The sequence below is a fragment of the Rhinatrema bivittatum genome, chromosome 9 (assembly GCF_901001135.1).
Source record: "Rhinatrema bivittatum chromosome 9, aRhiBiv1.1, whole genome shotgun sequence".
In the NCBI taxonomy this organism is placed as follows: domain Eukaryota; kingdom Metazoa; phylum Chordata; class Amphibia; order Gymnophiona; family Rhinatrematidae; genus Rhinatrema; species Rhinatrema bivittatum.
Genome location: NC_042623.1, coordinates 11,547,052 through 11,560,923, shown reverse-complemented (window position 1 = coordinate 11,560,923; position 13,872 = coordinate 11,547,052). Strand labels below are relative to the sequence as shown.

General features: G+C 44.5%; 1 protein-coding gene across 3 annotated transcripts in view; it reads right to left on the bottom strand.

Moving 5' to 3' along the window:
- UPF2 (UPF2 regulator of nonsense mediated mRNA decay) overlaps window positions 1-13,872 on the bottom strand; it is a 201,823-nt gene that overhangs the window by 174,393 nt on the left and 13,558 nt on the right. For all 3 annotated transcript variants that reach the window (XM_029616810.1, XM_029616809.1, XM_029616811.1), the window contains exon 5: window positions 1,218-1,378. In XM_029616810.1, coding sequence (XP_029472670.1) covers window positions 1,218-1,378 — 161 coding nt within the window. The remainder of the gene's footprint in view (window positions 1-1,217; window positions 1,379-13,872) is intronic.

The window sequence follows — 13,872 nt, the reverse complement described above, 5'->3', positions numbered from 1 at the left end:
GGTGCCTGTAATTAAACTAGAGATTGGGCATTGATTAAATATAAAGATAAAACTGAAGTAATGATAAATTGGGGATTCAAATTTAACATTATAGTTTTCACTGTTCTATTCCTTTTAAATTTATGTTTCACAAAATGTGACCCATATCTACCATTAATTTAAAATGGTATTGATACTATTGCTTTCCATTGTTCCTCACAATTCGCCGAAGTCTGGGAGTTAAATATTAAAACCAATGAAACTATCGTGTGCCCAAAGTGTGCACTAAGGGGCATGCTCCTTTGGCGTGCGGCGCCAAGAGATGACATCAGCGGTGGGAGGGGCTAGCCCTCACGGGGAGGCACGGCAGCTGGTCCGGGGAGAGAGAGAGAGAGCAGGCAGCAGGATGGGCCTCAGGTGGGCATGGAGGCAGAACGCAGTCTCTGGGAGGCCTGGTGACACTGGGGCCTCCGGCTTTCATACAGCAAAAAGGTAAGTCAATTTTACTTGCTAAAGAAACATCTAAAAAATGAACACTGGGCTTTGATTAACTGTAAGGCAATGAAGGAAATATGAGTCTGGGCATACCTAGTATGAGGCCACATGAGATGGTCACTATCAGCAGAAATATTTTAGTGCCATTTTTAGGAAAGATTGATGGTTCTTTCTTCAAATGTGAACTTGCAGATTCTTAGTCAAATGCAAGTTCCTCTTTTTCATACAGGCATGAAAAGGCACTTAGCAGTAAAACTGAAACATTTGCACTATAGTCTGCCAAGCTAGCTTTCTTGGCCCAGTAGTTGTTTCCTCATGTACCTTTGGGCTTTCAGTTCAGATTTGTACCTGGCCTCTGTGGGGCTACAGTGCAATGAAACTTCATTGGCAGCTAGCTGCAGATTCTCTTAGCTAGCCCAGCCTTGCAGAAACAGTCCTTAGTCAGTCGGAGGCCATGTACATCGTGATCTCTCTGGACCCCAGTACATATGCACTCTGCACCCGGCCATCACCACTCGCTGATACTGCAGGATGGCAGTTCACTTTTGTACCATCCTATTCTCCTGCCTCCATCTCAGATACATCACCAGCATCCTTCATCCACCCACCCACCCAATTGTTCATGTAGCAACTACCATGAAATATTTAAACTATGAAATCTTGTCACTTCTGCTGGCTGTAAATAGGCAGAAACAGAATTATGTAACTTAGTTCTGAATATATAATCACATGGCAGGCCTTACCCTCCGGTGTGGGTTTGTCCTGGGGAAGTTCAGGCATATTCTCATCTAAGAGATCTGCTAGAGACTGAGAATTTGCCAACAGCTTCTGATAAGATGTTGCAAATTCTTCATGCTGCTTGTGCCTGTCTTCACTCAGTTCCCCCTTGGAGTGCAGAATGCGCCTAGGAAGCCAAACAGAAAAATCAAAAGGTAAAAATGCTTCCCAGCCAGGTTTTGACTTTTCCCAAGTAATATAAGTGCCATCCACTGGTGACTACATCAGGTTGGAAGATACAATAAAGCTGTCAATACCACAAATCTGATATTATTTTCAAACTGTATTTCTTAAACTTCTGGGCTTAACTCCCAAAAACATAACACACAAGCTCTTTTCTCATGGAAGTCTTCAATGAGTCTTGATTTGAATGCAGAGACGCTAAGCAGTTTTATTATTATTTTTTTTTTTTTTTAACATTGTACCCTGTTCACAAATATCGCAAGTCAAAATTTACACACAAAAGCAAATGCTGTGAGGAACAGCGCTGAAACATTACCTCTGAGAGGCTTTGGATTTACTTGCATGTGAAAAATCTCTGAACCTGCCTGACCGTGGAACGAGGGGCCAGAGCTAACAGTCACAATCTGCTGTTTTTATGTGACTTGATTTGGTTTTCTTATTTCTACCTTATTCCTCAACTTTCTCCTGACAGGGAGCTTGCACTTGGGTGGCTGGGCAAACTCTTTCCCTACCATGTAGTTATATTTACACAATCTGTATTCATTTAGATTTATTGCTCATCCTACCCTGACAAGAGCCCCCTTATTAACAACTTAAAAATGCTTCAGCACAGAAATTGGCAGTATAGCCTCAGAAATCTCCAAGAAAGCAAGTTTGCTTACCTGTAAACAGGGTTCTCCAAAGACAACACAATAAATTAGCCGTTACGTGTGGGTGAAAACATTTGATGAGCTCAGTAAAGACTTTAAGTGAATTTTCAAAATGTTATGCATGTAAAAATTAGCATTTAAGTGCATAAGTAGCCTGTACCCCGCTTAGTACAGTGCTTCTGTTATAGGTGGATAAGAAATGATTTAACAAATTACATACTCACATATTCCATATTTTATAAAAGTCCAATACATGCGTATTTTCACTTTTGTGCACACATATACGTGTTAAAAAAAAAAGTGGCGTTCTAGGGGCATCCCCAGGCAGAGCCACAGTACATGCCCCTGCTAATTATCTAGTTTATTGTGTAGTAAACCGTTGTGATGGCGAAACCGATAAAACTCGATAAATAAATAAATAGTACCGACTGGGTGGCAGGTCTGGGTGAACCAAAGGGAATTCAGGCTGAAGAACCAGGAGGATCTTGAGGATCCGGAGAAGCACTGGGCAAACCGGTGGACTAATTGATAAAACTAATTATTCCATCACCGCGCGCACCAATTTATGCATCTAAGTCCTATTCTACTTTCATGTGTAAAATGTATGCACGCTCTTAAAAACAGGCTTGATGCATTGATATACATGGTATTCACGGGTAAGCTTACATATGTGAACAGGCTACAGGGTAGATACACATATCATATACACGTTATAAAATACTATAGTAAATCTATGCATGGCCACTTACACACACACATGCTACCACAGGCAGGTCGAGGGTTCCCACATGCACACTGCCTCATGAGCCCCTCAGTCTTTGCCAGGGCTTAAGCTTTAGCAAGTTAGTCCACTTTCTAGGGAGAGGCGTGGTTAAGAATAGCTAATTCAGCCTTATTTACAGGTAAGCAAACTTGTTTTCTCCATCAGCCACCAAGCATGGGGAATCCTAAGCCAAAGGTTGCATTATGGAAGCTATCACTTAAGTGAAATTGGCCCCAGCAGGTGAATACTCGCATACTGTCCAAAGTTAGTTTCCTTGGGACAGCTTCCCAAGCGTCTTCAAAAGAAATGGTTCTGAGATGAGCCACTGACGTCAGCATGGCTCTTACTTGAGTCTTGAGAGAGACTAATCTATAAGGCAGCCAGCACGCAACATTACACTGTACAGTCCGCTAATCGATTGGATAGAGAGTTTGATAGTTGCCCTTCATAATCCGTTAGGAAGAAAGGATGGCGAGGCTGAGTACTCTTTAGAGTCCAAGAAGTGAAGAGCCATTCTCCTCTCTGCATGTCAGGTCTTGGAAAATCGCTTGATTAATGTGGCATGCAGACAGCGCTTTTGGAAGTAATCTGGAGCGAGTTCATAGAAAACATGGAAGGTATAGTTAACATGAAAGCCATTTACTCTTCATTCTGAAGTGAGGCCACATAAAACGTTTTCCAGGCGAGAAACCTTTAAGCCCATCAACTTGAGAGGTTTGAAATGAGCTTTCACGAGTTGAGCTAGGACTACACCGAACTCAAGGCACTGGAGGTTTACTGGCTAAAGGTTTGGAATAGCAAAGTCTTTTCATGAATTTTGATCCCAGGGGTGGAGAAAGAATGGATTCTCTTCCACTTGCCGATATGATGCTGTCCGGGCATGGCTAGGAACTTTGAATTTGGAGAAGTGCTAAGGCCTGAGGAAGAGAGGCAAAATAGCTCCTGAAACAAATCCCTCGAGCCACAGGAACCAGTTGGTTGTTTCTATACCAAGAGAAAAGCCTCTTCCATCTGAAACCATAGGACAGGAGAGGTTCTCATCATCCTCTTTGGTCGTCAGGGCTTAAGGCAACAAAAATTCTGATAACTATTTCCATTGGCTGAGAAGCCCTCTGCATTTGGAGTTGGAGGAGAGAGATGCAGATTGGCTCATCTTCACTGAGGGCCATCAGTAAAGGTAAGATGGAATTTGGCACTGTAGCAGTTGCATTTACTATGGCTGCAGCCGGATCTGAGGTGCACAGTACCAGCTATGTTTTAAAGTCCCGAACAGCACTGTGGTCCATGGACAGCACACAGGTAGTGTATCCTTCAGTGCCATAGCTGGACTCCTAGGGCTTATGCATGGAGATGCTTTGCTCCGACATAGACAGTGTCTTTGCATGGCATACCAAATGTGTAGATTGTGCACTGGAATGAGAGCGCAGTGCAGATGATACAGATGGTTCCAGGTAAAATAAATAGCTTGGCATCATAGGGATCTTCACACTATAACGGGATCTGTGCCAATGAGGCTGTGTCCCATCTTGACTTTGAGGAAAAGACCGCTTCAGTGAAGCCCTGCACTGAAGAGGGTCTCTCACATCAATCAGATGCTCTTCCGTGCCTTGCCCGGTGCCCCAGGCTTCTGCACCATGCTTAACCACAGACTTAAGATAAGGCTGGGAACCAGCACCAAGGGGGAAGGGCAAGAGTGAGGACACCTTGTTCCTGGCTGAAGCTTTGGACTCTTACTCACCAACATCTTCCTTAGGGCCTCCATCTTCCAGGCATGGTGCCGCTATGCCCTACAGGACATACAGTTAGAGTCCTGGTCTAGGCCCAGGCAGTGAGAGCAGGTGGACAGACAGAGCCCACAGATGCAGGCCTTGAAGCCACTGATTGTGTATTACTTGGCCTTTTCCATACTCACCTTTTAAGAACTTAAATGATCTGTACGAGAGGCTGCTGAGGCAGTAAAAGAGCACCAAGGCCAAACAAACTGCAAGAGAGTATTTCTTTGAGTTATCATGCATTTGCATGGTAAACATAGAAACATAGAAACATAGAAATGACGGCAGAAGAAGACCAACCAGTCCATCCAGTCTGCCCAGCAAGCTTCACACATTTGTTCTCATACTTAACTGTTTCTCTTGGCTCTTAGTAACCTTATGTTCTAATTCCCTTTTCACCCCCACCATTAATGTAGAGAGCAGTGCTGGAGCTGCTTCCAAGTGAAATATTAAGTTTGATTAGTTGGGTAAGCGGCAGCATAGCTCTCTGCCATGAAGCAGAGGGCAATGCTGGAAATGTGTGAAGTATCAGTTTTTCTTTTCCCCTGTCATTGAAGCAAGGAGTCATGCCGGACATGCACCGAAAGTGAAGAATGCCTTGAAAGTCACATTAACTATCATCAAATATTGAAAAGCCTAATAATTGGTAATACCTATAAGCCCATGAACCCATCCCTGTTTTTTTTTCTTTTTTTCTTTTCTTTTTTTAATTGGGAGATGGATGCCCTTCATCCTTCTACTCTGTGAAGGTGGACACCTACCACCGGCCACTGGCATCCCGCTCCGTTAATGCCTCTGTGGCTACTGCCGCTCCATGCAGTGTTTTACTACCTGCTCTTTATATGCGTCCTCTAGAACTGATGGATCCCATCCCTGGGTTTTTTTATTATTTATTTAATTGGGAGATGACAGCCCTCCATCCTTCCGCTCCGTGAAGGTGGACACCTACCACTGGCCACTGGCATCCCGCTCCGTGAATGCCTCTGTGGCTACTGCCGCTCTGTGCAGTATTTTACTACCTGCTCTTTATATGGACACCTACCACTGGCCACTGGCATCCCGCTCCGTGAATGCCTCTGTGGCTACTGCCGCTCCGTGCAGTATTTTACTACCTGCTCTTTATATGTGTCCTCTAGACCTGATGGATCCCATCCCTGTTTTGTTTTTTGTTTTTGTTTTTTATTTAATTGGGAGATGACAGCCCTACATCCTTCCGCTCCATGAAGGTGGACACCTACCACTGGCCACTGGCATCCCGCTCCGTGAATGCCTCTGTGGCTACTGCCGCTCCGTGCAGTATTTTACTACCTGCTCTTTATATGCGTCCTCTGGACCTGATGGATCCACAATATTTATCCCATGCCCCTTTGAAGTGCTTCACAGTTTTGGACTTCACCACTTCCTCCGGAAGGGCATTCCAGGCATCCACCACTCTCTCCGTGAAGAAATTCTTCCTGACATTGGTTCTTAGTCTTCCTCCTTGGAGCCTCAGCTCGTGACCTCTGGTTCTGCTGATTTTTTTCTGTTGGAAAAGGTTTGTCATTGTCTTTGGATCATTAAAGTTTTTCAAGTATCTGAAAGTTTGAATCATATCACCCCTGCTCCTCCTTTCCTCCAGGGTGTACATATTTAGATTCTTCAATCTCTCCTCGTATGTCAACCGATGAAGACCCTCCACCTTCCTGGTCGCCCTTCTCTGTACCGCCTCCAACTTGTCCTTGTCTCTTTGTAGATACGGTCTCCAGAACTGAACACAGTACTCCAGGTGAGGCCTCACCAAGGACCTGTACAAGGGGATTATCACTTCCCTTTTCTTACTCGATATTCCTCTCTCTATGCATCCCAGCATTCTTCTGGCTTTTGCAATCGCCTTGTCGCATTGTTTCGCCGACTTCATATCATTAGACACTATCACCCCAAGGTCTCTCTCCTGCTCCGTGCACATCAGCCTTTCCCCCCCCATCGAATACAGTTCATTCGGATTTCCACTCCCCAAATGCATGACTTTGCACTTCTTGGCATTGAATTTCAGCTGCCATATCTTCGACCACTCTTCCAGCTTCCTTAAATCCCGTCTCATTCTCTCCACTCCTTCCGGCGTGTCCACTCTGTTGCAGATCTTAGTGTCGTCCGCAAAAAGACAAACCTTACCTTCTATCCCGTCCGCAATGTCGCTCACAAAGATATTGAACAGGACCGGTCCCAACACCGATCCTTGCGGTACACCACTTAAAACCGCTCTCTCTTCAGAGAAAGTTCCATTTACCATCACGCATTGTCTTCTGTCCGTCAACCAGTTTGCAATCCAGGTCACCACTTCGGCACTCACTCCCAAGCTTTTTGTTTTATTCACCAGTCTCCTGTGCGGAACCGTATCAAAAGCTTTGCTGAAATCCAAGTAGATGACATCTAGCGCTCTTCCTTGATCCAATTCCTTGGTTACCCAGTCGAAAAAGTCAATCAGATTTGTCTGACAGGATCTTCCCCTGGTGAATCCATGCTGCCTCTGGTCCATCAATTCTCCGGACTGTAGATATTTCACTATTCTCTCTTTCAACAGTGACTCCATTACTTTTCCCACCACCGAAGTGAGGCTAACCGGTCTGTAGTTACCAGCCTCTTCTCTGTTCCCACTCTTGTGAAGCGGGACCACCACCGCTCTTCTCCAATCACTCGGCACCACTCCCGTTTCTAGGGATCTATTGAACAGGTCACACAGCGGACCCGCCAGCACATCTCTGAGCTCCCTCAGAATCCTTGGATGAATCCCATCAGGCCCCATGGCTTTGTCCACTTTCAGATTCTTTAGCTCTTCCCATACATTTTCTACTGTAAAATGATTTTCATCTATTCCACTACCCTCCAGCTTCTTGTGTAGAAATGGTCCTTCTCCAGAAATACAGAGGGACACCCAAGGCAGTTTCCCTACACCTGCTCAATAAAACCTTTACCGAGCTCTGCAAACTGGGACCATCTTGGTGCCATCGGATTTTGTCACCACACATTATGGCTAATTCATTGCTGCTTGCCGATGGAGAATCTGAAGACTCCACAAGATGCAGCCGCTTTCAGGCCTGCAGTTTATCCAGGGTCTATTGAAAGGAACTAGAATGTTATATTGCAAATGCCATGCAAAGCAGAGCTGGGCATTTTACACTCAGAATTTCAGGTATGTTCCCACAGGATTACAATGAAAACTCGGCAGCATTAATGTCATCAGGGAACTACAAGTGACTCGTGTAATCTAGCATATACACATACATCATCCGTGCGACATGGCGATACGGCAAGGATACTCTCCTACTCTGGTAGAGGAAATGAGGGGGAACTTTAAAGAATCTTCCATAGTTACAAAAGATGAAAAAAATTCCCCCTCCTCAAGCTTCCTATTGTTTCATGAATGGATGGTGTGAGTATGGCAGGTGATGGAAACGGACAGAAGAAAAATGTGGGTTGGGAGCGCTGTACCGCAAGCAACAAAGATGGACCCGTGAGAGCCGAGCTCCTTACCCCTGGAACCCATCCTATCGCCCTACACGGAGCAGAAATAACCCACGGGTTGAAAAATAAGCACCTGAACACCTGGAAGCACTGCGATGGCCACTACATGAAAAACAGCCGATTAAAAAAATGTCAGCTTTACTGAACACCCAACTGAAGCTCCTCTGCCAGAAAGCGTGCAGGCCGCAGATACTGTCGGTAAAACACTCAGCGATGAGGCAGTACAAGCTTCATCCCCGGAGCTGCAGCCCGCAGAACCACCCAGCAGAGGAGAGGAGAGGCTGGTTTCAGGAGCTTCGAGTGGACTTAAAAAATAAAATCCGAACAACTTGCGTCTATCGCAGAGGTGAGGGAAGATCTGGCAGCAATGGGAAATTGGGTAGATGCCCTAGATAATCGAGTGGAAGGCCACGCAGTCTCCATGGCTGCTCTTTCAACCCAACGTCTGCAGTTGTAGCAAGAAAACCAAACATTCACTGAAAAGCTCAAGGACCTTGAAAATAGGTCTCAGCGCTGTAATCTCAGGATTAGGGGAGTTCCAGAAGCAGATGCCTATAAAGATGCCACAGAAGTAGCTATAAGAATATGCTCCTTCTTTCTTGTTTTAATCATTTTTATTATTAAATGAACAAGAAGCAATTAAACAACAATACCTTCAAAACAGATTAAGTACAAAAAACCTCTGCAGGGTTTGTAACATGCATGAGAAGTAAGTTCACCTATTCGTCTCAATAGGAGTTTTAAGATCATTTAACCCCTCCCTCCCTTTCCCTGTTGACAACAAAGGTTAAGACAATTAGCTAGAAGACTAATAGCAATAAACAATAATAATAATAATAATAAATGTGGGTGTTGTAATAATGAGTTCCACTGTCAGTAGGTGGCCGAGCAAAGGGTAAGTGATCCAGCTACCCCCTGGTCTGCTAGCCAAAGCATATAGGGGTGCCATGTCTTGAGAAAGGCTTGCACTGCGGTAAGTCGGGCCAGCTGATATGAACAATGACGTTTGTGTTGAACCCTTGGCAAGGCTTGGGATCATGCTGTCTTTCCAGTGTTGTGCCAGAACGGTCCTTGCTGCAATAAAGATTTGTGTTTCTTTATTTAACTCTACCAAGGTAAGTTCAAGAGAACGTGCCATGGTAAATTTAAGAATAGCAGAAGTCCAGGAGAGAACTGCCGACCAATGGTTATGCAGTTTTGGGCATTGCCACCACATGTGATGTGTACCCACCTGACCACAATTCTGCCAGCAGTCTTCAGACAATCTCGAGGCAAATCTATGCACCCTGACCAGCGTGTAATGCCATCTCTACAATAACTTGTAGCAGTTCTCTTGCATGTTGGCTGAAATGGAGCACTTCTACGCCGATGTAAATATTAAATCCCAGTCAGTGTAGGTGTGGTTTTGTTCGAAGTCTGCAGCCCAGGCTTTTTGCTGTCGGAAATGACCCGAAGCTTTACCACTTAGTAAAGTGTATATTTTTGATATAAGGCCATGAATATTATGAGCATTAATACAGAAATTTTCAAACAGAGTACTAGACAATCATAGTGTGCCCCTCCTAGACTCCCGTTTAAGAGCATGAGTCACACTAGCATAAAGTAGAAAATCCACCCGCTCAAGGTGGAAATGGGAGCATAATTCCTCTCTAGTCATAAGATGCCCCCGTTTCTGTAACTTCTCCAATCTTATAATGCCCGCTTGGACCCAGTGAAAGGATGCTCCTGCTCGTTGCGGGGCTGGAAGTAACGCAGTGCCAAAGATATGGGTTAACAGGGTGAACTGTTCAGGACCTATTAAAACAGATCTCCAACGAGACCAAACCTGAAGAGTGGTGTCTAGGGCATAAGGCATATAAGTGATCCTTGCCACATAGACTTACGCTGCCAAGGAACAGCTGACAGTGGTCGAGACCCAGAAAATGTTTGTTCGAATAAAGCCCATTGGGGCATCACCGACGTTCTATGGAGTTCTCCTTCTAACTAAAGCAGCAACAAGTGACAGAGGAAAGACCTTAGTGTGGAAATTGAACGAGTGCTCAGAGTGCTAGGACCATGACTGGAGAACAAGGCCAGAGACATTGTTATATGCCTCCATCGTCACCAGCAAACATCACAATCTCTGAAGGTGCTAGACGACAAACCGAGCGGCAATGGGAAGGTCATACGATCACCATATTCCAAGATTTGGTGCCCACCCCTTTATGCAAACGCTTTGAATTGTGGGAGGCCATCCGAGCCCTACGTGGAGCACAAATAAAATACCGGTGGACATTCCCATTTGGACTTTTTTTTTTTCTATCCAGGGTGTCTCGTATCAGATGAAAACATTGACTCAAGCAGCGGAGGCTTTCAAAAAACGCGGGACTTCCTATTAATTTCGCTGGGCCAAAAAAGCTGGAGCCACTTCCTAAGTGTGACACTAACCCGCGCTGGCAGCGAGTAGCGAACGGAAGATGCAGACTTCGTTGACAATCAGAAGACCAAGGCTCCAATTTGTCTGACCAGGGCTGAGAAATCGAAGACTAAATTACTTACTTATCGCTTCTCTTCTTCCAAATTACTTCTGGTAATTTACTATGGTCATCTCAGCTAAGCTTTAGGCCAGGGCCCGAGATCTAGTTAGTTATGCACATGCCGAAATCGTTAATGTTGCTTTTATGATTGGGTTTGCATGTTGGGGGAGTTATTTCATGTATAGGTATTACAGTGAGGGGCGGTGGATTCCTACTGAATGCCCGCTGTATTCCCCATTGGTGGGGTGATCTTCTATGAGGGTTTGGCAGATCTTAGGTTGAACAGGGACAATGTTGGGGGAGGAGTTCCCATGCCCTACTGCTGATTACGTATGTTGAATGGCAAGCTTCTAGGATAGAAGGGATACACGTGGAAATAAAACAAGTAAAGTTGCAATATTACTGTCCTAATGCTTAGGTTTCTATCACTCAATGTCAAAGGCCTTAGCACATTTCGGAAGCGCCAGCTTCTGTTTCAAGAACCACAGTCCCACAAAGCGACCATAGCGTAGCTGCAAGAAGCCCATTTAAGAAAGAGACATGAGGGGCTTCTCAAACAAAGTTTATCCATTGCAATGAGACAATGAGGTCCCGCTATGCTGGTGTTGCAGTACCAATATCCCAAACCCTTGTACATGAGGTGTTAAGCCGCTTTTGGATTATTAAAACAAGAGCAGGGGAAGATGTAACCACTTTGGTTAATTTCTACATGCAATGGAGTTAAAGCTGTCACAATTTGCAGAGGATTATTGCTTATAGGAGGTGATTTCAATCTTACAATAAAACCCAGCCTAGACAATTCTAAAGATACACCGACTACACTACCAGAAGCTCGGAAAATACTTTCCTCTCTACTGACCAAATGGGGACTGGAGGATATCTGGCAACAAAGGCACCCCCTCCTCCCAATATACTTTTTATTCTCAAACACATGCCACATACTCGCGCATTGACGTTTTCTTGGTGGATAAAATGCTACAAAATAAGGTCTCAGATACAGAACTCGAGGCGATAACCAGGTCTGATCATGCGCCCATATGGATGGATGGATGGCTCTCTGATACAGATTGTGGCATACGCTATCGGCGCCTTAATGAAAGCTTGCTTGATGATCCTAACTTCAGTAAATTTATTGAAAAAAGCATTTGAGTATTTCCATCTCCAAAATCATCAGGATTCATCTCCAGTTCTCATTTGGGAACATTTCATTTCACGAGCAGTGCATTGTAAAAAGTTTAGAGAGTGAAAAAGAACACAGCTCAATGAAGAGATACAGATGCTCTCTCAAAAACCTATGCAGGTTGTAATGCAAGGAGTTGTAATCTTTAAATGATGAGCTAATAAGCCCCAATCTTAACTTGCTTACACAGAATTATTTTGAGGGTGGCAATAAAGCGGGGTTATTGGGTGTGACGCTTGAAATCTGCACAACTACAGAATGTGAGAGAAAAACTCACAAGGGAGAATGGTGACCCAATCTGTGGAAGTCTGCCAGTGCTTTACCCACTTTTACACTGCCCTCTACAATGCTAATCAATCGATATCACTAGCCGATATTGATCAGTACCTATCTTCAGTAAATTTACCAGCTCTAGATAGCCCTATCTCCTCCCCTGAGTGCTTCAAGCAATTCAATCACTTAAAGGAGGGAAGTCCCCAGGCTCAGATGGACTTTCAGTTGTCACATGCATTAGTTGCACCTTTGACAGCTGTCTAATTCCCTAAGAGAGAAAGGACATCTAGGACCCCATTCTAATATAGCAGGGATACCTGTTATTGCAAAACCAGGCAAAAATCCCACTCTGTGCGGTTCCTACTGTCCAATTTCCCTCATCAATTGAGATCTCAAAATAATGGCGAGAATACTATCTGAGCGCCTTAATAAACTCCTCCTTGCCCTAGATCAAGCAGGTTTTATACCAAATAGATCGGCGGCTGACAACGTGCGGATTACAGATTTAATAAGGCAGGTACGCAAGGAAAATATTCCTAGTGTATTATTGTCCATTGATGCCGAAAAGGCGTTTGACGTGGCACACTGGCCTTTTTTGTTTAAGACACTTGAAAAGATGGGGATTCACTACTTATTTCCTGCACTGGTTGCAAGAATTGTAGGAAGCGCCAAAGGCACAGGTAAAGGTCAATGGAGGTTATGGAGACTTTTCCCACTGCCCGTGGCACCCGTCAAGGCTGCCCTCTTCATCCCCTCTTATTTGCACTTTTTCTTGAACCCTTGACCACCAGAATTAGAGGCACAGAAAGTATTCAAGGAGTCCAACTAGGTACATCGACATTTAAACCATCAATCTTCACCGATGATATCCTTTTCACATTGACAAACCCTCCAGTTATCCTTGGAAACAGTGACAGAGGAACTTAAGCAATTTAGCGCCGTCTCTGGATTCAAAGGAAATTTTGAGAAAGCAGAGATTCTTAACATTAATGAATCGGAATCTACTACCCGATGGCTACAAGTGGCCTTTCCCTTTCGGTGGGCCTCAAAATCACTGAAGTATCTCGGAGTTTACATTGGATCAGACGGGACAAACCTCTCTACATTAAACTACAACCCACTGTTGCACAATATTGAAAGGGATTTATTACGATGGCTAGGTCGGACAGCAATAATCAAGATGAAGCCACTTCCCAAACTTCTTTATCCTCCTATTTATGTAACACCTGCTCTAATACCGCGCTATGCAAAAAAGAGCTTTTGACTTCATACAGAAAAAAAAGAGGCCACCAAGAATTACCTGACGTCTTCTTTATCAATCTAGAGAGAAAGGGGGAGTGGGGGTACTGAACCTTAGCTGCCGCTCAGCTAAAGGGCCTTTTAAATTTTCACACCTCCAGCCAACCAAGCCCCTGGTTAAATCAATAGAACAATTTATTAATTAATCGGTGCAATGCCATAATCCGCCCTGCCCTGGCAACCCCCTCAAACGTGGAGAGCCCTCTCCATTATTTGCCTGGTCCTGCTGGAGAAGTAAATTAGTGGGTGATAGCTCCTACTTTTCTCTCTCTCATATTTCACAACACCTCATTTCCAATGGGCTTACCCAGCAATACTTTACAAACCTGGAAAAGATTGGGGAGGACACCAGTGGGACACTTTTTGACACAGGGGACGGTCTTGTCTCTTCCTTCTATAATAGCATTACATATTACTGAGTCCCCAAATTTCCTGGAGTACACTCAGATTCATCCCTTTCTTCTCTCCATGCTCTGCGTCTGGG